The sequence below is a fragment of the Amblyomma maculatum genome, chromosome 11 (assembly GCF_055883805.1).
Source record: "Amblyomma maculatum isolate TAMU_Amacu chromosome 11, ASM5588380v1, whole genome shotgun sequence".
Classification (NCBI taxonomy): domain Eukaryota; kingdom Metazoa; phylum Arthropoda; class Arachnida; order Ixodida; family Ixodidae; genus Amblyomma; species Amblyomma maculatum.
The window spans coordinates 36,007,021-36,033,628 of record NC_139354.1 but is presented as its reverse complement, the minus strand read 5'-3'; the positions used below and the strand labels follow the sequence as shown (position 1 = coordinate 36,033,628).

General features: G+C 46.0%; 2 protein-coding genes across 5 annotated transcripts; one reads left to right on the top strand and one right to left on the bottom strand.

The window, feature by feature from the left end:
- Positions 1 to 6,773: 6,773 nt before the first annotated feature.
- Positions 6,774 to 19,270, bottom strand: LOC146173482 (uncharacterized). Its single transcript, XM_084584063.1, has 5 exons — positions 19,125 to 19,270; positions 17,537 to 17,819; positions 13,080 to 13,537; positions 10,670 to 10,973; positions 6,774 to 8,187 (listed from the first exon to the last, which is right to left on the bottom strand). The coding sequence occupies exons 1-5, from the start codon at positions 19,175 to 19,177 to the stop codon at positions 7,915 to 7,917; spliced, it is 1,371 nt and encodes a 456-aa protein (XP_084440189.1). The 5' UTR covers positions 19,178 to 19,270; the 3' UTR covers positions 6,774 to 7,914.
- Positions 17,934 to 26,198, top strand: LOC146173481 (cytoglobin-1-like). 4 transcript variants are annotated; one of them, XM_084584068.1, is made up of 4 exons: positions 17,934 to 18,052; positions 22,140 to 22,555; positions 24,101 to 24,332; positions 25,308 to 26,198. In XM_084584068.1, exons 2-4 carry the CDS (start codon positions 22,200 to 22,202, stop codon positions 25,560 to 25,562), a joined length of 843 nt encoding a protein of 280 aa, XP_084440194.1. In that variant the 5' UTR covers positions 17,934 to 18,052; positions 22,140 to 22,199; the 3' UTR covers positions 25,563 to 26,198. The 4 variants fall into 4 exon arrangements, with proteins under 4 accessions (XP_084440194.1, XP_084440192.1, XP_084440191.1 ...); XM_084584066.1 differs by lacking the exon at positions 17,934 to 18,052 and adding an exon at positions 19,382 to 19,724; XM_084584065.1 differs by lacking the exon at positions 17,934 to 18,052 and adding an exon at positions 19,382 to 20,060.
- The last annotated feature ends 410 nt before the right edge of the window (positions 26,199 to 26,608 follow it).

Sequence of the window (26,608 nt, the reverse complement as noted above, 5' to 3'; positions counted from 1 at the left end):
CTTAAGCGCGCAGGGCAAAGTTGCACCCGCGCTCTCGTTGAAGGTCCTCTCAGTATATGGCGGTGTTTATGAGGAAAGCACTTGACCTTCAATCGCGAATGCTGGTGCGCATGTAGAAGACTGGAAAACTTTCCGAGATAATGCGTGCTGCTTCTGGATTAACCCTCTGCATATTAAATGCTGCAGTACACTCCTTTATGCAGTAGGTAAGCGTTTTTGTGGCGTTTCTTTTTATAATGTTTCCAGACCAGCAAATGCATTCAACCAGGCGATCACCTACGCTTTTAAGAACATTGTGTGCATAGCTATACGGGCTAACTTATGTTCCTATTAGCGCGATGGACTTCTTGCAGGAGCAGCTGTTGGCGGGATAAGCCCAGTTCAAACGCTGCATAGTACAGGGAGCAAATAAAATATAAGCGTTTTTACGAACAGTGAAATCTTTTTGTCCGCAAGATTGATGGGAGAGTTTTTCAAAGCAAGAGAGGAAGCAAGTGAACAGGAAAATAAAAAGAAATTGGGCAACCATGCGTCGGCTTTTAGATGCTTGTATCCCTGGGAACAAGAGCGCGAAAAAACTACATCCCTGTAGGGTCGAAAATTAAACTTAACACATCACTTCCATGTGTATTTCACAATTTTAGCATAATATGCGGCTCATGTGATACGCGGGTCGAAATACAGCTTCGCCACAAGCGTTCTTGTAAAGTTTCCATTCCTGTTTATGCAACAATATTCCACCACATGATAACCCCGCTACTATTGAAACAAAATATAACGACTACGCAGTACAGGCACCCGAAAACGTAACTACCCATTTGCATGCAAGTAAGTAAAAAGGTAAGCGACACCATTAAAAACCTTCAGAAAGTCTTCCCACATTTCGATGGACTTCTCTTTCACTTCCTTCCTTCACTTTTCTTGTAACTTATAGTAAGGTCGCAAAAGACAAAGCCGCTTATGAGGTCGCAAAAAAATAGTTGCAGTTCCGTTGTGAAAAAGCGTAGCTAGTATGAAATCGGGGCAAAAGTGTCTCTAACGCAGCCGAAACATAAGTAAAATCAAGTAATTTCACAAATGCATACAACTACTGCGGGGTTTCAGAGGACGAATAGTAAGTATAATGCTTCCACTTCACTCTTCGAGTCTTGCAAAGAATTCTAACCTGTGCCCTATTCTTTTTCTTTGTTTTTTTTTTGTTTTTGTTTGCTTCACTGACTCCCGTCGTCGATCGTGTGCATGGTCAGGGCCATGCGGTATTCCGAAATCTGTTGGTGACGACAAAACGATGTTTGATTTTTATTACCGCAACTGATATCAAAGAAACAACTCACGTTTGAGCAGATTCATTTTGAACCCCGTAACTTCGTCAGAAAAGTTCCAGAAAAACCGCGAGCACGGCAGGCCAAAGACCCGACCTGTTCTATCTCTCTAGCTGTCTGCCTCGAGACGGGGTGGCTGTGCGCCTTATTGGTGCACTGCGGTGGCGCAAGAGATGGGAAAGAGCCGAGTTCATTTTGCTCTTACGCACACATCGCCTAGTTCGTGTCACGTTGCGATATGAACACCTTTGCACACCGCAACGTTGTTGCACTGTCGGAAATACGAGATCAGTTTATATTGTAGCCATGGAGACGGCCTCACGCCGCATGACGCGCGTCGCCACCGTCTCTTTCTTCCAATTCAAGTTCACTCAGATAGAGGGCGAATGAGAGGCTTCAGACAGACACCGGCAAAATCTGCGATTGAGGCTAGTACAGTGCTAACTTCTAAGCATTAAAAAAATGCGTAATCGGGGCGCAGGAACAGCAAGGATGATGCAGAATTGCTTATACTGTGTAGGCGGGTTATAGGATGAAAGATGTCAGGTTCTGAAAGCATCCCGCGCGCTCCAAAATGATAAAAATGAATATTTTCAGTGTGTCACTTTATGATCAATTGGCGAACCATTTGTATTTTCTGAGATGCGCCAAATTTCTTGCTTCTACCTTTGGTTTGATTTATGGAGTTTAATGTCCCAAAGCGACTGAGGCTATGGGCCGGAGACAACATTATAGTGAAAGACGCCGGAAATATCGACCACCTTGGGTTCTTTAACATATGCGCTGACATAGCACAGCACACGGCGCCTTGGACTTCACCTCCATCAAAACCCGGTTGCCAAGGCTGGGATTCGAACTCACGTCTTTGAATTCAGCAATCTAATGAGGCGTCGTGAGCTCCCACTATAAATGGTTCTATCCATCTTCGTAGGGAGTCGCGTAGATCGGCCGGAAAGTCAGCCTTCGGGAGAGCTCATGAGCTCCATCATTACACTGAAAGATTTGCTGTACATGCGACCAAATTTACAAGATCAACACTATAGCCAAACGGACGAGTTGGTGGAACATATTGAATGGAAAACAGAGCAAAAGACAAACACCAACGCAGAGAAACAAAAGACGAGCGCTGACTCACAACTGAAAGTTTATTCAAAGAGGGAAGACAATATACGGGAAAAGTGACCACCTTATGAAGAAGTGCGCAAGTAAAAAACACATGTTGCTACGTAGGATGAAGGCACGCAATCTCGCTTTCATGTAGAAAGATGGATGGCTGACTAACGCACAACCTTGTTTTTTTTTTCTTCATGTGGTGGGCCTCTATTATATCACGTATTAAACGAGCCGGGTGCTTATAGAGGATATCACAATAGTGCAGTGAAGGATAACAAGATTCGCAGTCCCGGACGTGGTCAACCAAATTAGTAGATTTGTTGGCGTCCAAGTTATTTGCATGCTCTTTCAAACATGTATTAATGCACCGCCCCATCTGCCCGATGTACACTTGTCCACGTGACAGTGGGATTTTATAGACTACACCTTCAGCACACGGCACATACTTAGTTCCATGCTTAACCCCACATGTTAGTTCATGTTCTTTTTTGGTGCTCAGCCTTCCTTTCCAAAATAGCACAAACACTTTTAAGTTACTTAGGTGCAGAAAAAACTAGCCCTATGCTATATCTTTCTGCCACGTTTTTAAGATTGTGTGACCGGCGGTGTACATAAGGCAGAACGGCAAAATTTTTTCCTTTCCTTCCTTTTTTCTGCACTAGGCACCAAAGCTGGACTTTTAAGCTTTTTGAACATCTTGTTACAACCCATCAACAAAGCATCAAGATCATATTTTCAATTTCACCGCTCGACATCATTCTTGCCATAGATGGCAATACTCTGCATGAATAAGAATTGCTTATCGCTTCCTAAGAGTCGCTGGTGACCACTTTTATGACTTTTTGTGTGAGCGTGAGAGCGATGGCCACCTCTTCTGCTGTCGTGACCGCATCTCTTCTGAGTGTCTAGCTAAATACTAACGCATTAACTTACACACGCGCAGCATGGTCCATATTAGGTTAGTTCGTGGCATCGCCAAAGAAAGGCCTCTATTTCGTGAACATTACCCATACCTTTAGAGAAACTCAAACATGGGTTTCGGGGTATGCCCCGAAGTTCCCTCTTCAATATTGCCAAGAGCACTATTCCTCGGTTCTTCATCTTCAGCTCAGAGGAGGAGGAGGAGGACAAAACATATTTATTTAGTCAGCGGGGACTCGTGATCTGCACTTGAGCCCCAGCGTCATGAAGGGATCTGCCTCTAGTGGTAAATAACTTCTTGATATACAAGGTGGAGTATAATTAGAGGAAAATTAGCATTACAATCCGCATCATCAGCATGTCTTGCAGAGGTTGCAAAGTGTACGGCTGAAACAGATCTAGTTCCCTATAGCTGGGACGAAAATAAAGTCAAGTCTTCTTCGATAAGAAGACAACGAAGAAGACTATGGCGTCCAAGCAAACGCGGATGCGCTATTTCTCGTGTCTTCTTTTGCTTGCCGCTATCACTTCTTACTGGAGCACCAGCGATGCGGTATCAAACATCCGAACACTTGTAAGTAAGACCAGCAGCGATTCCGCCTTCAAAGAAAGTTCTCCCTTCGACACCATCCAGATGACGGGAGGCTGGGCTGTGCGCCGAGAGTGTATGTATTCCCTGCACGCTATATTCCTCATCTACTCCGGCCCTCACGAATGGAAGCGGCGCGCTGCTATTCGCGATTCGCTGTTGAGTGAGCAAGCCAAGCTATTCTTTAACTGGACCGGCGTGTTCCTCATCAAGCAATCCCCGGAGGACACAGTATTGAACTCCTGGATAGGACTAGAAGCCGATGCGCTAGGCGACGCGCTGCTTTTCCCAACAGACAAACAGGACGTTTCGCCCGACAAGCTGCTGCTAGGGATGCAGTGGATTCGCCGACACTGCTCCCGCGCCATATACGTTATCAAGACTGACGACGACATCACGGTCCAGCCGTTCGTCCTATACCAGTACCTGACGGACAACGTGGATCCACGTGGTCGTTTACTTCATTGCACCCTTGAAGAAGCCTTCAAAACTGGAAGTACGACGCCACTGATCCGGGACGACGTTGTAGATGCCGTTCCTGAGAAGACAAGTTCAAGGGGCTCAGCAAGACCAATGCTGCGCAAGTCTTGTACGGGGCGTGCCATCATCATGACCGTGCCCATCCTTCATAGCATCGTGAGGGCATCTAAGACCTCCCCTTCGCCTTTCTGTTTGGAAACATCCTGTGTCACGGGAGAGCTAGCTCTTGCGGCAGGCCTGAGTCATGTGGATCTTGGTAACCGTGTGGCCTGGAGGGACTCGGACGCTTACTGGTTCGCGGATGGCTGGCAGCTATTCTTCCGCCTACGAGGTACTTTTGATGCAACGACCCTACGCAGAGCCCTGTGGCATCAAAGCTTCTGGTACGAAGCAATCGAAGACCAGAGGGTCCGTGAACTGCTATCACGTCGTTTCACGAAGTCAACGTTGTCCTCTGTGGCTGAGGACCCGTTTTATGCTCCATTTGAATGAGATGTCGCGCCATGGCTACAGAGTGCACACACCGAGCACATCGTATGGCTAGGAATTGTTCCCAGAGAGCAAATTTTTAATTTCTCTGTTGACTTTACGTTTTGTTGGCTGCAGTTTCCCGGTAAAAATATAATCTGTTAACCAATCACTAAGACGGCGTTGTGTATTGCTGGATTATATGAAAGCAGCAGCGCTTCTATGTGATGACGTGGATGACGCTAGCACACTTTCATTTGGCTGTGAAAACATTTTTATACTGGAACAACGTAGCTTTGCTGTCTGATGTAATGCCACTATTCTAATACGGATCTCACAAGAAGGCGGTTATATTTGAAATGAGGGCAGGGAAAGCGCGCTATCAATATTGATGTTCTTATTGTCAACAAGCGCTGTTCCGCATAATATTTGGACTAAGCCTTACAACGTGCAGTGCAAGCACTGTTGAGTCGATATTAATACTGCTGTGCTAACTGGTAATATATAATACTACTGGCACTACTAAATAAATATTATTGTTTTTTACGAATCAGCATGGATACATTCACTTCGCACAGATTAAGCCACATACAGCTCAGTACGTGTCGCTTACGAGATCGAAAGAAGGAATTGTAGTCTCATACGTATAGACACAAAGACGATGGAAATGCGGTCGTTTGGTTGGCCAGTAGCTATCTGGTCAAAAGGAAGATAAAATTTACACAATGAATTCAAACGTTCCAATCTGTGTTCATGTTGCTTCTTGCATTTTGTATTGTATTCTGGAGATGCTTTCTGTTCTACTTCACCATCATTCCCTCGTATGTGTTCCACAGACCGCTCAGGCTGAATAAATAGTCGGTTGTGTGAGACATTGACTCATGCTGACAGGTGACAGCTATTGAACCTATGAGACAAACGATACCCGTTTACTTGCGGGTACCGGTATCGAAGTTGGTGTTTTATGAAAAAGGTGTTTTATGAAGTTGGTGTTTTATGAAAAAGTACGCTCGCCATGTGTCAAAGTCCGGTATACGTGCCAGGACATCATGCGCTTGACACGAACCGCGGTTATGGATTCTCAAACGAGCCCAATGACCTAGATGGGAACTCGTGGCTTTGAAAAGGAGGCTTAGCTCAACTATATAGATACAATAGAGACGCATCGCTCGCCCTGTGCTTTATTTCTTGTTATTGATTTGTCCTTTTGTGGCTCCTTTCGTGAACTATATTTGCTAGACTTATCTGACGTGCTAAGCAGTCCCCCATCGCCTTTTGGTCTTACTCGAAGAAAGCATTTGTCATGACGAAACTGCGGTAGTGTGCACGTGATATATGAATGCGCTGTCTTTTGACAAATAAGGGAACGCATCCTTGCGCATTTGTCGGCCTGTGGCAGTTTCCAAAACACCTGCGCCCCGCCGGGGTGGTGCAGTGGTAAGACGCCCGACTACTGTGCCGGAGTACCCGGGTTCGAACCCGACCTCGGCGGCTGCGTTTCGATGGAGGCGAAACGAAGAGGCGTCGTGTGCTGTGCGATGTCAGCACACGTTAAAGATCCCCAGGTGGTCGAAATTACTCCGTAGCCCTCCACTACGGCTCCTCTTTCTCTCTTTCCACTTTCACTGCAACCTTTCTCCCTTCCCTTACGGTATTCCGGCACAGTAGTCGGGCATCATAACCACTGCACCACCGCGGCGGTGCAACGCAAGACAAAGGAGTTTTAAGGCTGCCGCTGTCGGAATTCGATTCCTACACACTTGCGCGCAGTAGTCGAACGCCAAGAAACAGCGGGACAAGTGGCATTTTTGAGTAGAGGCAGCAGATACGGAGAACTAAAGGTCAGACTGCGAAGCATCGCAGTTTAATGACCTGTACTCCATGTATTTTAACGTTCCGAAGCGACTCAGGTCATGACAGACGCCGTACTGGGCAGCTGGAGACACAATCGAGCAACTGTGGTTCTTACACGTGCACTAATACCCGACAGCACACGTGCAAATTGCGTCTTGCCTCCATCAAAAAGTAGTCGCCACGGTTGGGTTGGAACCCGCGTCGTTGGGTTCAGAAGCCGAGTGCCATGACCACAGAATGGTGCACTGAGTCAGGCACCCAATATGGCGCTGCAGTATGCGTTTCACGGGAATTCTGTGAATGAATTTAGTCACGTACAAATCCTGATCTGCGCTTGCCGATAGACGTTCTTTACAATACTGCTGTGCATTCCACGAAACACTATCGATCGTCGGACATGGCTTTGTCCCAGTTTGACGGCTACACTGACGTGTATCGCGCTGGCGCAAGTGTCGATAGCCGTGAACGAATGCACTTCACAAATTCATCACACAATTGAAGTCGCAATGCTAAAGCATACGCTTCCGATCAAGGTAACTGATTTTCATCTGTCGTTTTTTCTTTCTCTTTGCTCAAAACTTTATTTTTTCCCTCTCGGGTACACATAAAAACTACCGCAAACTTGAATATTTTTGATAAATCACTGGTAGTTATAAATCCCCTCCATACCACCCTCCTTTCATCCACTCTTATGTGCAGCTGCCATCCCTGCAAATGGTTAGACACAAATTAAGAATACAACATGACCCACATTCTCAGTTTAGAAGCAACTATTTTCCCATATATTGCTTCACTTAACTACAAGTTGTCGATGTCGCGTTCGGAAAGAACGGTTCCGCACTTGGGCACGCACGCGAGCTATGCAAAGAACGCTACTAAGAGAAGGGAAGAAGAGAACGACTTGAAGTCGGCTGATTGCCTAAGCGTTTTCTTTTTTTGGCAAGAGTTAATCGCGAAATGCTTAGAGCATCGTGAGCACGTCTTCAGCTTCCCACCGGACGACTTCGTTTGCACAACTTCACTCTGTAGGAAGGATATTAACTAGCAGTCTGTATACTGCAGATGACCAGCTCATTGATGTACTGTGTCTGGTGCCTACGCCGGCGAAGGATGCGCACTACTCTCGACGCGATATTTCATGCTTCTTTTTGTTCACACCGTGTGACGTCATGGGAGCACTTCGAAACGCAGACGCAGCTGGTCATTGTCCACGAACCCTCCAGACTCGAGCGCCTTGAGGTCAACAGACGATGAGCTGAAATACGGTCCGTTTCCTCGCGAGCCATCGGCGGGCTTGGTATAGAAGCGATCGTCCACGGTGTCGGCGTTGATCTCCAGGGGACATCCGCCGCTCGCTTGGCCCGAGGGCACCATCATCCACAGCCGCACATTGTGGTGGAAGGGCCACAACAGTTTTTCGTCATGCTCACCGTGCAGCACCTGCAGCAAATTTAATTCCTTATGAGACTTAAGAAGTTGAATTGAATCAATTATTTCCTTGATTCATTTCCAAAATGGTTTGGTTTGGTTTGTTTTGTGGGGTTTAACGTCCCAAAACGACTCAGGCTATGAGAGACGCCGTAGTGGAGGGCTACGGAGTAATTTCGACCACCTGGGGTCCTTTAACGTGCACTGACATCGCACAGCACACGGACGCCACTCCGTTTCGCCTCCATCGAAACGCAGCCGCCGAGGCCGGGATTCGATCCCGCATCCTTGGGAACAGTAGTCGAGCGCCGTAACCACTGCGCCACCCCGGCGGGGCAGTTCCTAAAATTAAAGGGTCAGCTTCTCACTATTCAAGCGAACAGCGCAGGAGACTAAGGACGGCCAGACATGGCAAGTTTTCATTTGTCCTCTGCACTGCTTTGTAGTATTTCGTCTTCAGTGCAGTTAAGTTTAAGGATTCGAGCGCCGTAACCACTGCGCCACCCCGGCGGGGCAGTTCCTAAAATTAAAGGGTCAGCTTCTCACTATTCAAGCGAACAGCGCAGGAGACTAAGGACGGCCAGACATGGCAAGTTTTCATTTGTCCTCTGCACTGCTTTGTAGTATTTCGTCTTCAGTGCAGTTAAGTTTAAGGATGAATTATAGTGCTCCCATTCTACACCACTCGCGCAAAGTTGAAAGTTGCTGCCTGGCCATGTCCTTTTCTCTACATTCGCCATACATAGGAGTTTACAGAGGACTTATTCATTACTTCACTGGTTCATTGACGGACTGGCGGGTTCACTTAAAAACTCCCTCACTGATCATCAATTCATTCGGTGCGCTCCACTTTCAGAAAACTAACGAAGAGAAAAGGGTAAATAATGTACGTGCAGATTATTTCCTGAATTCTTTTCATGTTATGAGTAAGAAAATACCAATATAACGCGCAGAAATTTTAATGTAATGCATAGGAATAAAATGAGCGCGCAAGACAGGAAGCAAGCAGCAATAACACCCTCCTGATTACGAAAAAAAAAAACAGGGCGGGAAAGGCAGAAGCTGGAATGAATAGGTTTTGATTACCTTACCCCTAAGTTTTTCCGAAATTTACTCGATCACTCTCACTCGCTGTTTCATTTCGTTCATTCATTCATTCTAGTGTCCCCCGCAGCCTATATAAGTCGCTTTCGGACGTTAAAAACTATAAATCACACAATCATTCAAGTTAAATTCGGAAAACGGATGGGAACAGAAGAGGAGGGTGGCGCAAAGGAAAAGCATCCTGATCGTGCCGTTATTTTTTTTTCTTTTTTTTTTTAGGCTGGCGCTATCAGTAGTAAGGCTAGAGTTTAAAAGTACTGTTAGTAAAATAAGGATTTCTATTTCTTAACAACACTTTCGACCTTTTTTTTTTTTTTACAGTGTGACAGGGAGTTAGTACGTATGAGCATTGCCTTTTTCTGTTCAAATTTCGCTCTATTTCAACCTTTTTCATCAATGTAATTTCTCGTCATTCGCTGCTGTTAGTTTTCTTTAATGCCGGACGAGGTGACCCTGCAAAACTGCAGATTCTCATCCGTTCGGAGTGTCAGTCTATATCAGTCGTTGCTGTCATCTTCATCATCTAATCAGCACTACCACCCGGATGAACGGAAGAAAATAAACACTGGCGTTTTTGCGTTAGATTACAGTATGTCTTCCTATAAGGGTGGAAACTGGAAGCTAACAACAGGTTTGAAATTATGTGGTCAACGCAGCCGCTATAGAAGAGAGAACGACAGCAGTTTGTTAAGAGAGACGAAAGCAGCGAATTGGCTCAAATCCATGCGTTCTGGAACAGAGATAAAACATGGCCTCTTGAAGTAACGCATTGTATTTCAGGTGTTGACAAATTACCAATGGCCGCAGAATATCAAGAGGACAGATGAGATTATAAGATTTCAAGAGCACGGGAGGCAGCAGCAGCTGGCGTTGGAAAAAGGTTAATTGGACATGAGCAGAACATGTCATTGTCCTACAAGTAACGTAGATGGGCTGGTAATTATGACGATGGTGGGTCTAGCACAATGCTTAATATTCCCCATGCATATACAAGGGCAGCATAGGCTAGACATGACAGTTATGTGTGCTTTCGCAAGCAGCACGAAACATTGGGCCAATATGTGAAATGTAGGACCAACATTTTGTCTACCACTGTACATTTGTTGAAATAATTGATTAATTGATTGATTGATTGATTGAATGAATGAATGAATGAATGATTGATTGATTGATTGATTGATTGATTGATTGATTGATTGATTGATTGATTGATTGATTGATTGATTGATTGATTGATTGATTGATTGATTGATTGATTGATTGATTGATTGATTGATTGATTGGGAAGTTTGGTTCTGAAAAATACCGGCATCGCCAAAACGTGTCCAAAGTTGGACCGATGCCTTGGGCTGCTTGGGTCCTCCCCTTGCTCTCAATTCAGACCACTGACCTGTAGTCCCAAGTGCATCCTGACGCTCTTTCCGTGCGTCTTGAACCGGATCATGGGCTCTATGCGGTAGCCGAAGAAGTAGCCCGGACTACTCGGCGCGTCTGCCTTGCCATCCCTCAGGGCGACTTCCTTGAGCGACGCGTAGCTAACGGCGCACCACTCGTGTCCGCAGCAGGCAGTCGGTGACTTCGATGAGGACTGATCGCATGTGGCTTTACAGCGCTGGGTCATGAACCGGATCTGGTAGTCTTTCCATGCCCTGAGGACCTCGGCGATGCCTTCGCGAAGTTGCTTTACTTCGGAACTGCGAAGTTGTAATTGTGCACGCTTTGTGTAATGTACGCGCAGTCAAACTGAATGTTGCCTTTCTATTGCACGCTGATCAAAGCAATACATGTCAGGATTCTGCTTTCACACGCAGTCAGTAAATAAGTGTCTAGATATTATTAATATTTCGCGTCGCGCTTCGTATTGCGCTGTGCTTTCTAATTATTTTTTTATGATACCACTCCCTCCTCTCTAATGCGAAATCCCAGACGGTGTAATAAATCAAATGAAATCGAGATTTAATCCCCGAAGTGTACCAACGCCTATTTGTCTGGTTTCTCACAAACCTGGAAGAGGGAAATGAAAAAAAAAAAAAAAAAAAGAAACATGGCGCCCAGTTTGCGTTCGCAGTCCCAGACGACACACACAGACACAAGCCCAATATTGGTATTATGTTGGCAGTGCACTGGTTCATGTTGGGTCGAACATAGACAACACAGTTACAATATTCGGCTCATGGTCTGTGCTGCCAGGGAACATTTATCTCTGCCTACTTGACTGTCAATCTGTTACTTTGTGTTTCTAATACCTCTCACATTCTTATTAGCATATACCATCCTTAGCTACCGCGTTATCTATCGTCTTAAGTGGCCGCCCGACATACACGTAAAACCTCGTATTAATTAATCATTCCGTAAGAACGTGCTTGTCAGGCCTAAAAGTATCGGACTTGACTTGGTAGCCAAGAACCATGGAAGGACGATTCCTATCCAAGCCTCCCACCTTAAAGAGCAACCGGAGTTGGCAGCATCTCCCACTTTTGTGCGGCCGTGTGGTGTCCTTACCCAGACAGCACGAACCATAGGCCCAATATCGGTGCTATGTTGGAACTTCACTTGCCATATATATGTTGGACTGGACATTACCAACACAGCACCGATATTGACCAATGGATTGTGTTGCATGGGTATGTCACGCATGCAACCCATCGACGAATCACTGCTCGGCCATGTAGCCTCTAGACTACCAGCTGCCAGAGCCATGCCTGTGAAATTTTGCCCACAACGCCGATAAAGCCAGATTACTTACAGAAACGGGGCCTTTAAATATCCCGCGTTAATATTTCGACATTTGAATGTTACGAAAACGACATTAAAACATTTTTCTCCGACACATACAGCCAATCTTGTGGCGCTTAGCCTTCACGAAACCCCGCCGTAATAGCGCAGTACTTATGGCGCTCGGCTACTAAACGCAAGAACGTGAGATTAAATCTTGATTATACGGCGGCCGCTTTTCGATGGGGACGAAACGCAAGGTGCCCACGTGCTCTGTGCGATGTCAATGCACGTTAAATAACCGCAGATGATTGAAATTTCCGGAGTCTTCCACTATGGCGTCTCTCATAGTCTGAGTCGCGTTGGGAGGTTAAACCCTATAAATTAAACCAAACCTTCACGAGGTGATTACTTTGCAGGCTTGACTTATCCGTTAGCATGCTAGGTGGAACTGACTTGTGGCCAAAAACGAAAAAGTAAATTATGGCGATACAGAATGCCCGCAAGTAAAGGTGAACATTAGCGCAGACTTTTTATTCCTAGTTACTGATGGAGAGGCTGGTGAAACAAAAAATATATATATTTAATTCAGATGCATGACGCAAACGCAGAAATAGTGTTATTTGTATCGCGCTTCCCCTGAAACTTGCTCACGTAATATAAAAGCTGAAGTTGAAATAACACGACTAAAATGAACCTGCAATAATTATAAGTGGCCATATTCTCATGGTTATTTTTGACGCTACCGAAGCTTTCTTGCCGATGCATGTGCTTGAACTTAACGCAGAGATGAGAGGACTTGCCAAATCATTTTTACTTGTATCGGCGAGCGCTATACATACGCCATGTCAGCAGCTGGTATAAAATGTAGAAAATATTGAGAGGGCCTCATGCTCTTAACGAAGCAAGCTTCTGGGCAGCTCTACAATGCAAGTAAGTCAAGTTTTTTAGCCCATATTTTTTGTCAGTGATAGTTCAGACTGAGCCTTCTCAAAAGCCCGTGGGCGTCCAGGCTATGTAACCCAAATTTCACTGAGGAAACAATTCTTTTAGTGATCGCAGTGATAAGAAAAGTCTTGAGATACCTGCCATTAGCGTCGCGTTGTTTCGAGGAGTGTCGTTTCCGACCGCTGCTGTCCCCAGATTCTGATCCCCCTTCCGACGAGCTCCTCTCCAAAGTCGCCAGGACGGCGAAGCTCTGCGCCAACAGTTCCTTGAGCTCCGTGAGGCTGGCCTCAAGGGACGTCTTTTGCGCATTCGTTTCTTCCAGTGCTGCTACGGCTTCCGTCCAAGCTTTCCGAGTCTCCGCGTTCTCCTTGATGCGTTCCCTCAGAGAATCATCCCCTGGTGGTAAGGGCGATCCGGGCACAACGGCAGAGAGACACCCAGACTTGAGGTGTACCACGACGTCTCTATGTAACACTGTGGAGGCACACTTGGAGCACGAAGTAGCGTGGAAAACACACTCATTGCTGAAGTGGTCGGCAATTTTGGACACCTCGACGACCGCTTCGCATCCGTTCATGTAGTTCCAGCAGTAGACCTGCGCGCATCGAGTACAGCTAAACTCTTGCTTGCAAAGTCATTACCGGCTGCAAAGCATGTCCAGTTTATAGTATAGAGCTGTTCGCTTTAAATCTTGAGGCAATAGCGCATTCAAAAACTTGGTTTTTCATGTACCTTTAGGCATGCAGCCAATGTTGACGGCTTACATGTCGCGTCAAAACGTCTTGTGAAGAACAGCCCATGCTCGAATACACTAAACAAGAAGAACGACGAACACAGCGCTGTCATGCAGCACTGTCTTTTTTTTGCACCTTTTACAGTAGCACTCTTTCAGCAGTATATATATGCATGCAGAAGTGAAATCTGGGTGGTCGAAACCAACCTATAGACCTTTGCATCTGGCGAGGAGGTTGTCGAAACGCCTCCTCTCTGGACTGTTGCAAACCAGTTCCGCTGCCGCCTCCACCGTGTTGACGTCAGGCGCACACAACAGTCCAGCGAGAAATATGGTGACGCCCAGGAGGCCCTCGTTGCAAAGGTCTATATACTAAGGCATTCCTCGCAGTTTGAATCGTTGCCAGAGTACAATCCGCTAAGCAACTAAATGGGCTGCGAAAAAGTGTCCGCCAAGGTAAAAAATTCAGTGGTACTGATAAATATAGAATCGCCTATCATACTGCCGCGTAAAATTTTGTATCTAGAATATGTAGCCCCATAGATATCGGCAATTAAAAAAACATTCTCAGCGTTTTCCCCTCAACTCAGACACGGCTCTAGAGAGAAAAACGTAACGACCACTGATCGATACCGCACTCCACCCACAAATGCGCCACTAAGTAAATTCGGCTCAGTTATGCACTTTCTTTTTTTCAGGATGAGCTGCATCCCTTATAAGGTTCAAATGGGGCTCTCTTGGGGAAACCAATTAGTCAAAAAGGCAATGAAGCACGTGTAACTATCGCCGGCGCGCTATCTTGTGTTTGAGCATGAGCAAAGACATTGTTCATGAACTTCCGCTTCTCGCCTCCAAGCTCGTCTGCAGCTGTGGCTCTCAAAACAATCACTGAAGAAAATATACAACAGAACAATGGACACGGCGGGTTTTATTGTGCTGTATTCTTTTGCACAGTTATTCCCGCAGCCACGCGCATGCACGCAGCGAAAGATACCACGCAGCCAAATGTCTCATACCAACACCTGAGGCGCTGAAGCCACTCCGCCGTGATCACAGTTTGACGTCACGCACCACGTGATGGGCACAAAGTAAATGAAAAGTTACAGAACAATAACACACAGGCCGCGAACCTGACTGGAACCTACCGCGAAGCACGCAGGACAGCTTCCTTGTCCGCTGCATTAGAAAACTACCTAAGCTTTGCGTAACCTTCTTCATCAACTTCCAGTGGTGCGCAACTCAATCCCAAAGCAAGACCACGCGGGAACACACACATCCTAGCCAAAAGTCGAATGCGTAGGCACATCCGCTTGAGCAGCGTGTCGAATAATTTTTCGGAGTGCTCTATATCATTACTGTGAGTAAGAGCAGCGATAAAGAACAAAGACTGCTGTCTAAGCTAGCGGCCCATAGGTCTATAACCTTCTATCACTCCAAATATATTAGCGGAAAATGCCACTCAGCTCACATTATTTGATGCACTGAGCCGATAAGTTTAACTCTACCAATTTTTTCCACTTGCTTTCAACGTCACGGCTTGGCAGTTGAGGAATAAATGAAAAGGGGGCTACAGGAGCCGCTGTGTCCCGCCCAACGTGCCGCCCCCCCCCCCCCCCCCCAACGTTATTCGGCAGCGTCCGGAGATGTAACGCTTGCCTTACAATGTTCAGAGAGATTTTGCACGGATTGCCAACGCTATTGTGAAAGCCGTAATGTGTCAGCTCAGTAACGCGTACACCTAAAGATACGTACAATTTGCACAAATGATTAGGGATGAAAACTTAGCAGGCCACTTAAGCTCCGGTTCAAGGGTACGGCGAAATAACGTAAAGGCCTTCCTTCAGCAGTTGCTGCTCAACGCAGTCCCTTCTTCACACTACCACATTACTAAGCTCCAATTGAGCCGTCTCACACATCCCCTCCCCTCGTACTTCAGCTAACTAAACGTGCCTACGTGGCAGTAGCCAGCTTCGCTGGCCACACTAAGAGTGTGAGTTCGATTCCAAACTAATACAACAATTTTTAATGTTGAGTCATTTAAGACATGCGCCAGATATTAACTTCTCGTTTAAATAATTCTCGTTCCACGCAGTCACATGTAGCGTCCGTGACGTGGGCTTCTCGACACAAAGTCATCACCGGGACGACGCAGGGTTCTTCGCTCAGCGGAAGTATTAACACTGTCGAGTTAAATCTAAATAAAAAGTTATGCATGATTATTAGCCGCATTCCAGTCTTACTGCCATCTTATAGGTCTCGCTCGCGCACAACGTGTGCTGTCGCATGCAATCTGGCAACAACATCCGCACAGACCACTCGGCGTTTCGTCACTAGCTACCGCGCTTCTAAGCGTGTTCGCCGTGCATGAGTAAATGAAGCTGCGTGTTCACCGCCTTGTTTTATGTTTGCTCGTCCCTGCCAGAGCAACAGTGCTAGCTTTCTCGCTGCAAGGCTCATTGAAAGCAGGAAACTATCGCTGCCGACTCTGAACTGACAGCAAAAATGCGCGCCTTGAAAATAAAGGCAGACTAATTTACTGCATAATGACAATCCATAGATTTAACTGCGTGAACTGCCAACCCCGCCGCAGTGGCTCAGTGGTTATAGGGCGCTTTTCATGAAAGCTGTGCGATGTAAGTGTATGTTAAATAACCCCAGGTGATCGAAATTAACTGAGCCCTCCACAGCTATAGTCGCAAAAAGTATAGTAAGAGATCGCTTAACAAGTGTGCCTTATGCTGTTTAAGCTATTGTGTTCATTATTTGTTTTCCTGGTAATCGGTAAGTTATTATCGAATATGTGAACTCTTTTCATGAACTAAAAGGAAAGAACGTTGGGTTTAGACAATCAGTGCCGCCAGGCACGTATCGATGAGGCATGCGTATCGATGATACCCTGGGTACAAACAGAGCATTGATGGATTCTGGTAATAGCTGGGCCAACGTCATTCTTTCTAAGTAGATTGACTGCACAATAGTCACTGCTGTATGTAAGAGTGCAGTTATAAGCTATACATGCCCACATATGCGCAAACCCTTTTTGCATAGGTCATTGCTCAGCTTTATTTTGCATTTCACTTTATCCTCCTTTCCACACCTCCCCCCCCCCCCCTCCCTTCCCCGCATTTCTGATTTTCTCGTTGCAAAGGCCTCTATTGTTTCCACAGTTCTCTGCGCCTTCTTTTATATTTGTATTCCCCATGTCTTTTTCAGTCACCAGTAGATCTCTTCTCTTTTTTCTGTCTCCTCTTTCGTCTGTTCCTGTATCATAAAATACTTGCATTAGTTCAGGGTGCTATTTATCAGAGCTATACTACTGCATCTGCGTCTACGACTAGTTTTAATTATGGTTTGGGAGATTTAACGTCTCAAAGTGACTCGGGCTAAGAGGGACACCTCAGTGGAACGCTGCGGATAACTTTTACCTCCTGGGGTTCTTTTACATGCTAGAACATCGCACTGTGCACGGGCACCTCGCGTTTCGGCTCCATGGAAACGCGACCGCCGAGTCCGGTATCGAACTCGGATCCACCTGCTCTGCAGTCGAGCGAACTACAACCCTTTCGGGCACTATGCATCATAACGCATTTTTACGCGCACGGTGCCCCTACTGGGCTCTGAGTCACGCCACAACAGCGGACCTCAAACTGACCTTGACACTTGAGAATCATTATCATATGCGACAAATGCTGAGTAGACAGCTGTACTTGCAATTTCTTTTCATCAACACGAGGCCGCCGTAGCCGCCATCGAGCGCGCGATGTCATGCCTTTCGTGCGTGCTACTGATAATGCTACTAATAATTACACAAGCACTCAGCGGTAGACTGCCACGCTTCCTCAACCACCATCTCCTCCTCACCTTCCTGCGCATGAAGTTCTCGAGCGATAGCGATATCCATTCGGCATCGTCCCTCGTGAAGCCCTGTTCGTCGAGGGCGCACACGCCCCCTCGCTGCAGGCATTCGTCGTAGCAGGACCGGCACAGGATGTGCGCGCAAGGCAACTGCACAGTGGCCTCGGGTATGAGCCCGCAGTGACTGCACACCCTCACCGAAGGCACGGGGTCCACGAACCGCGTAGGCCGCCAGTCCAGGTCCCGAGAGTAGCCGAGCAAGGTGTACGCGTCTCGAGGAGCCATACTTCTGCAAACCCGCGGGACGACGCCTTGAACGTTGCTTCGCTTTCCTGCCGCGCGTCGCCTTCGGCGCAGCGTACGGTTACCGCGAGCTGTTGGCAGTGAACATTATCGGGTGCATTTTGGTTGCTATGTGCCAGATAAGACTACGTCTCTCTCTCTCTCTGTCGGGGGGACGGAGAGATAGTCGGTACTGCTGAACAGACAATGCCTGGCCGATAAGACTTCGCATTCATAAAGGTAACTACCGGCTATTGCGTCTCCTACAATCTATCGCAAGACTCTTCGCTGCTCATTTTGGTATTGGAGGAGAAGAAAAATAGCAAAATTTACGTCATAATTAAATTCAATGGTTTTCATACGCAGTCAGAACCCCAGAACGCGTCATAGAACTCGATCTTAGAGGGAATGCTGCTGCCGCCCATAGTAGTGCAGTCTTTAAGCTTAGGACATGTGCGGCATTCGCAGTAAAAGTAAGATTTGCAGTGATATAAAAAAACGTAATCTAAAGAAAGGAATGCGAAGTTGTACCTGTGTTATAATTCAATCGTAACGTCGCGAAAAAATGAAGCTGCATGAAATTCTCTCAGACGCGTAGTCTTGTATCGATAGTTAATTGCAGCTTTTGTTTTTCTACTGTCGTTCAGTTGTGTTTATTTTCTCGTCTGCTGAGATAAAATTGTTCCGACCAACCAGCCCAACCAATTACTTTACTAGACCTTTCTACTCAGACGTACAATGGGACTGATTCGAGAGACCAGGAAGGGTATAACGCACGTAGTGATACTATTTGCTCCTCGCAGTAAAATTCTGATTACCTCCACAATAAATCTAATTGTGCCCATTGCACAACATATATGCGCACCTAATTGTCCCCCAAATATCCGTGCCCTGTGCCAGCCACGGTCACTTCGTAACTATGAAGCCTGCTCTACTTGCACGACTACCTGCCTTTCTCTGGTATGGTTGCTTCCTCTTGGAGTCCGCTCTATTACCCTGTGTGACCATCGGTTAACTGTACTACGCATTGCATACACTGCTATGTCCGCTGTTACTACTGAGTATTTTTTTCTCAGCATGTCACCTCATTCATTTCCCTTTCCCTAGCTTGCTTCAGTGTTCTCAACCTAATTCCAAGCGTCTTCGTTGGTCTCCAAGTGTCAGCACCAGAGGTCAACACTGGGAAACGTTCACGTACTGTTAATCTGAGAGATATCGATAAAATGTTAGCAGTAACCTTTAAGACTATCCTGCAAAAGCCCCAATCGCATCTATTACAAACACGCGTGCTACGGTTCAAGCATGGGCTTACCGACAGGATAGCTCCGTGGAAACGCTTTCGTTGTCGGCTTCTTCGGCAGGCATATCTGCGCACTGTGAAGAGCAGCTGAACCGGAGCTGTTAACAGCACGTATGCAGCAGGATACTCGACAAAGCAGCGCAGCAACAAGTACAGCTGCGCTGCAGTCTAGACCAGCAACTAGATTGATGTTCGACGTCATGCATCGGTGACGAGACAATGCATTGTTTGCGTTTGATCCCGCGCAGATCGTGCTCCGAAGTGATTGTCGCAAGATAGAGTACACGTATACGTCTTCCGCTCCCCAAGCGAGTCTCTTACAATGTGTTTGGTGCATTGCTTCCAAGTGTCTCGATTCAGTCGATAGTTGGTGACCTTCGACATAAGGTACATCGTATATCGACATACCGCATTCCAAGCGTGCCTCATCACTGGAATAGGGTAATAGAGTAGATGCAGTCAGTTAGCATTCATTTCACACAAATGCTTCTGGGCAGTGTCTCTATGGCGGGCTGTGAGCAGCGCACTAAGTGCGCGTCACGTCTGGGCGTGTGATGTGCAAGGGTGCAGCCTAAGACGCAGCTGAGGACGGGACACTCAGGGCCACTCCTGGTAACAAGAGAGCATGCACTCTTATTCGACCGAGATAATATCCACAGTGAATCGAAACGTGACGTATACACAACCCGTGGAAGTCTCTGGCTAGATTCATGCCTTGGGGATGGCGCCCTGGGAAAGATAGTATTCCCAGAGTACCGACTTCCAGTCAAGGCGCCCGCGGCAGTCCTGAGCTTTTCATCTTTTACATAACTTCAGCTAATGCAGGACGTATAGATCACCCTTTTTTCAACTACGTATTCCGCGCAGATGTTTACCTTTTTTTGTCATTGGAGAGCTAATACCCTGCACAAAACTTTTCCGCACCTATGGCATCTACATCAAACTGAGGTTTGTAAACTTGAACAGTCTTTTAGCTTGCATTTGAAATTACGCGAATGTTAGGGCCCAGCTTTGATGTTCTTAACAAAACAGTGAAAAGAAGGAATTACCGATGACGGAAGGTAGGTAAACAATTTTATTAATATGATGTGCCAGGGTCTCTGAAGCCAAGCTGCTTCTAGACAACCTAGCGTCGTTATACAGATAACAAAAGGAAAGAAGAATCAGAATCTATTTCATAACAAATAGAATCATGATTTCAGCTTCTGTGTTATGTGGGCTGAATTCGAGCTCTACAGCTTTTCTTCCGAGAATGCTGCAGTTCCTGGTTAGACCGGATTCCAAATCACTAAGAATCGGCCTAATTTACAAAGAAAAAAATTATTTTTCTATAGACAGAATATGACTCATACGCCTTTTCCCGAAACATGTTCGCAAAAAAAAAATAACAGTAACCCTGTGTTTTCCAGCCCAAACGTTGGTTTGAAGATAAACAATTGGATGTACTTATGTCGTCTGTCCCGTTTTCTGCCGCAAACTGATTGTTACTTGAATTACAGATGCTGAAGCGAAAGTGAAACGGTATACAACCACTACGCATTATGCGAGGAAGGGTTGCACCAGTTTTTTTCTACAAAAATGATAATTAGTGGCGCCACATTGAGGCCTGTCAGTAGTTGCTATGAGTATGTAGTAGGCTAAAAGAGACAGGAGGAGTTGCTTTTTACTACCGTGCTATCTGTAATGCATTTCATCGTCCCACTCCCAGTTTCAGAGCAGCAATACAACTGCTGCTGCAAGGCGAACTTCATGGGTGCCATCGAGTAATGCCAACGCCGGCAGACTTACGATTTTTTTTAATCAGTTTAATGAAAGAAAGCGTGAGATTTGCCTAACTTCCCTTATTTTTACACGCAGAAAAGCATGAGAAATAACACAAGAATGAAAGGAGAGAAATATAAATCATAGACAACAGATAATTTCTGTCAACGTAAAGAAATAAATATTTCATTGGTTGTAAACAAAAAAAAAAGTGAAATCTTCGAAAACTTACAGAATTTAGAGAAGGACAGAACATGTCTGGCATGACAGCTGTCTCAAGATTTCTGCATTTTTCAACAAAAAAAAATCTTACAGTGCAGTATGAAGAGAACTATTAAAGAAATAGTAACATCGATCAAATGGGTTATTCTTCATATTCCGGGACTTCACTCTGTTATTTCAAGCGCCGGAGGACATGCATTGAAATCAGCCAGCGAATCGCATAGCATCAAGATGACTCCTTCGTTAGTTACAATTCACAATCTGCATTATTTTAGTCCAGTGTCCGGCAGTCTGATAACTTAATTAGATAAAAGTGTGTCCCCTGCCTCAGTAATTAATGTACCCTAACTAACTCCCTACCACGGGTATCAAAGTGCAATCTAACAGCATTAAAGGCCCCAGCCTCAGAAGTAAATTTTTTGTTGTTGTCGCTTGTCAGCGTATGTGTTTGTCCGTTTCGCGTAATTCCGTTCTCTCAACGTTAGGGTCCAACAGCCTCTTCTTTCACCTACCTTGTCGTGTCTCAGCAACTTAAAGGGTGCTTTCGGTCCAATACGTTTCTGAACTCTACGTAAAAGGTAACACACATACATGGAAAGCGTCAGATCATTTCGGTGCAGTTAATTACATTGTGTCATTGTTGCCGCACCCTACGATGTTGCCCTTTGGTTTTGTTCATCCTTGCTTTTAGGACTGCTTAGATTAAAAAGCATTTCATAACGCAGCTTAAAAGGGAACAGACCTCCAGGGAATGTGGTTCAGGTGCTTGTTGTAAAAGGTCAATAATCAATTCAGAAAAAAATATCACAAAGAAAGTTTGAACCATTTTCTTCACTTTCAAAATTGTAGCGGTAATCCAATGCGACAGAGTAGCGACATGAAGAGGGCGTTTTAATTGGTGCTCTCATTCGCATTCATAAAGTTCCTGCTATTTCCCGCTAGGCGATGCTGCTGAGTGGACCCTACCATTGAAGAGAGCGCAATCACGCGTACCCTCTCTTGTCCCGTCTTCCGTAGCATTGTTTCATTCTCTTCTTCAACCAGCCCGCATTCGCCATCTTATGGCACCAGCTGGACTCTGCATTTGTCATCCAGTCCAGCTAGATGAAAAGGAGAACAAAAATCACGGCGAACTCGAAGCGGCAGTCTCATCGCCATCACAACCGTCATCTCGACCATGTCCTGAAGGTTCGGCGAGAAGACCGTCCCGGTTCGGGTCGGGCCGCCGCCGCGGTCATGGGCCAAGGCCAGAACAAGGACAAGGTGGACAAGGCGACCGGCATGACCGAGCGTGAGAAGAGCATGGTACTCGACTCGTGGCATGCATTCACCAAGATGCACCAGGACTTCGGTGTGGTCCTCTTTCTCGCACTCTTCACCAAGCACCCGGAGTACATTAGCATGTTTTCCAAATTCAAGGACAAAGACCTCGCCTCTCTCCCCGAAGACCCAAAATTCAGGTAGGCGGGGAAGAGGCAGGAGTGTGCTCGCGCATCGCTAATATTTTCAATTATGATGAAAGAATGTTTCAGATAATTGTTACGGTGTACAGCTACAAGCTTATTTGGCTATAACGTTGACAGCTCAGCGGAACATTAATAGCCCACATGAACCATGACCATGCATTGAATGACACAGCGGTCATGTGGCCCAGCCATGTCATGGGGTGACTTCACGAGAACCATACTTATGATGTATCGGAGCGTATAAGGAGGGGGGAGGTGGGAAGGAGGGGGAGGCGAAACAAACTGGCGCTGCAGAATAGCAGTATAACACTAAAGCCTGAGTTACTCGCGGTTTCCGTCGCGCCTACTACCCAGACTTTATTTTAGAAATACAGCTATGACCTTAATATTTTCTATTTATTAGTCGCAGTATCTTTCCTGCGATTTTGCGATTGTTTCAATATATTACTTTGTCTGACTTGTCCATAGGCTTATATTGTATGTTCCTTCTGAGCATAATTATATAACCAAATAAATGTATTTATAATCCCGTCTTCTCCTACTTATAACTTCTTTAACTGCGAATACTGTTCAAATACGCAGATTCTAATTTCAGTACTAGTAATTTTCCGAAAATTATCGCCCCCAACAAAGACGACGAGCGTTAAAATGGATTTCAGAGAGCCGCCCTTGAAACGCTGAGCATTGAATATAGCTCGTTTAGTGAGATAAATCGAGTTTTTTAACCAATTGTATAAATAGTGACTAAAATTTTCCACAGATTAAAGTTCTTCTGACCTATAGAGCGCGTCAAGGACAGAGGAATATGGATGCCTCCCTTTACCATACCATCCTAACCAACCAGAGTTTAAACAGTTGACGTCAGTGACAACGAAGATAATTTCCAGCGCTTTTAGGCGACAAAAACACAGTGTTCGAAGGACCTAATCCTCCAGTAGTTCTTTACAGCACAATTCTCTTCCTCCGGTTGGTCTGTAGTTTGTCAAGAACAGGAGCTGAAAACATTTTATGTAGTGAAAAACTTGGTACCATAAGAACTTAGACGTCCCTACACAAACTGCATTGGGATAACGCGAAAGCATTGGCGCTGCCGCGACGATTTTGTACTTTTTACGTTTTCAAGTTAATGTGTTTACTTTTATTTAATTTTTAATTTCGCACTCTCATTCATTATCATCATCATTACTCTTAATGTCATTTTATTAATTTTTCTTGTAAATAATTATTATTTATACACTACCTACTAACGTTTTCGAATTAATAAACAGGATTCAGAAAGCGTCTATCACTCCACTGTGCCACAGCGGCGCGATGAGTTGTCACTTTTCTCCTGTGCATCTCCTTCAGCTACTGACGGCGCCGCTGCAGTTACTGGCTTTTCAAGAAGTAGTAGTGACGCCATCGTGCGCGGTGACATGCTACTAATTTCTACGTGCGAAACATCAGTAAATTAGTGACTTAGATTTCCTTACCGTCCGTGTTCTAACAGGTCGTTGTCGTGGGAATCCCTGTATCATCGCAAGCTACTTCCTTCCACAGGTCTCATGCCTTCACCGTAGGCATGCAGCTGAACAACATGATAGAGTCTCTGCAGCATCCAGAAAACTTGGTCAAGATAGCTGTGAAGAACGCCGAGATCCATGTTAAGTTGAAAACTGTTACGCCCAAGCACTTCGAGGAGTTTGGGGAGATAATTATTGGCGTTCTGACGGACAACCTACCCAAGCAAATGACGCCAGCAGCCTTGGTAGCCTGGCACAAGCTGTTCCACGTAAGTCTGCAGTGCCCCATGTGACCACGCGCAATGCTCGCACAACACTCGCACGGCATGCTGTGAAGCTTAGTGTGCTGTACTCGGCCCCTGAATAAGAAGACGCAAAAAAGTCATTTAGCGGTCGATTGGTATGAAGAGACATAACCAAATGTCGGGGAAAAGTTGAGGAAGAAAGTGTATGCATCGACCCTTAGTAGCTAGTGATGTCCAACCTGATGCGATGGCTCAGTGATTAAGGCGTTCGAGTACCTGGCAGAGGGACCCGTGTTCGATGATGGCCGCGGCGGCCGCGTTTTGATGGAGGCGAAACGCAGGACGCCTGCGTACTGTAAGATGTTAACGCACGTTAAGAGCTCATGAAAAGATATTTATTCAAACCACAGAACGTGCAGGACCACTAGGTATTCCACCAGTCCTCTCCGCAACCACCCTAAAGCAACGCAAGAATTTTTAAGCTAGATTCATTAGCACAGAATGTAACGGCGATCAAAAATGATGCTTATCTTCCCCCCTCAACTAAACGCACCAGCAGGCCATAAAAACTTGAAGAGAACAAGTAGCGACAGCGCGCCACCACGCCCTGTCCCCGCCTGCGTCACCTGGGAGCGTCTAATGAGCGAGCGCACCAAGAAAGCATCGGTGACGTTATTGAGGAGGGAGTGCGCAGGGAGATGTCGCCCTAATCGGTAGCGACCGGCCGCCAGTATCACTTTTAAAAAATTATTTGTAAATCATAGACTCCACTCAAAGCTTTAAAATTTGACTCGAATACTCATAAAAATCCCTATGGATTTATTGTATTAGAACATTACCGCAAGTACCGTTCTTGGACTCTAATTATGACCAGGCAGTCGAAATTACCGGGACCTTCCACCGCGGCTTTCGTTATAGCCTGGGTCGGTTTGGAAAGTTGAACCTCACAAAACGTAGCGTGCACTTTAAGAACGATACGCGTCCGCTTGGGCTGTGCAGTTGTTCAACGAGCAAATCGTGACGGTCTTCGAAGCCGAGGCCTCCCCCAAGAAGGACGTGGAGCAGCCGAAGCTGGCAACCAGGTCGAAATCAACTACTGCAGCTCACTCCCTTCGCGCGGGACCTTCGCGAAGTAAGTCCAAGGGCGCCCACGGCAAACCCTCCACGGTGGCGATAAACAAGGAGCGCGACAAGAAAGACCACGCCGCCAAGTCCTCCTCGTCCAAGATTGGGGGACAGCCGAAGGGTTCATGAAGAAGGCTGCATCGCGGATTCTTTGAAATGTTGACGAATGCCACCGACAGGCGGGACTTAAATTGCGTAAAATTTCATAAGCTCGCCGTGTTTTTGTTGATTTCGCTCAGTTGGGGGTTATAATGATATTAACCTCCTTTGCCCTGTAAGCGTGTTATGGACAATCTTGGTCATCAGCATCGCCATGACTTATTTGCCAACGCTCCAGCTGTACCACTTACTAGGCCAAAGTGTGGGAGCGTTGTGATAGCAAAACAGAATTGTGGTATGTGCACAAAACATCGGGGTTTTAGGGGGACTTTTTATATAGAACTGGACGAATTGAATAAAGCACCAAAACGCAAAAAAAAGATACTTTGCTAACAGCCTTCGGTGCCCTACAAATATTCGATTGCGTAGTGTCTGGCGCATAAACTATGTAAAATGCTGCAGTAAAAAAAAAATGAAGCTGTTATCAGAGTGGGGATTCATACGCTGAAGTCGTGGTTAGAGCTCCTTCATGTGCACAGTTTGTGCATTATTTCTTCTGTACTTGTCTTGATTGTTTTATACAAATAACCTGTATTTCCTTTGTTTTGTTGATGTATGTCTTGTGTGAGTTTGGTGCAGTTTTGTACGCAATACAGAAGATAAGGAACCGGCTCAAATTACTCTATAGGAAATGTAAATTATTCCAGCCGTGAGTTACAGCCCAGAGAAAGCAACTCGATAATCACAGATTACAGGCTTTTTTTCTGGTTTCATCGTTCATTTTACAATGCCCGCTTGTGAGCAGTAGTAGTATAAAACTTTATTCCGCAAAATGGGAAGGGGTTCAGTCTTGCGCTGCAGATGGTGTTCCTAGGTACAGGATCCCATTGGTTCTTGCTGCCTCTTCGGCCCGATCAACCAGCGCTAGCTGATCTTGCGGGTCGGAGCTGGACAGAAGCCCCTCCCACTGCTCAACTGGCGGGTTTGTTATTTTGGGCTCTATCGGGCATGCCCGACAGTCCCATGTGTAGCCGTCTCCAGGTAGTTGCTTGTGAGGACATCAGCCGCAACACGAA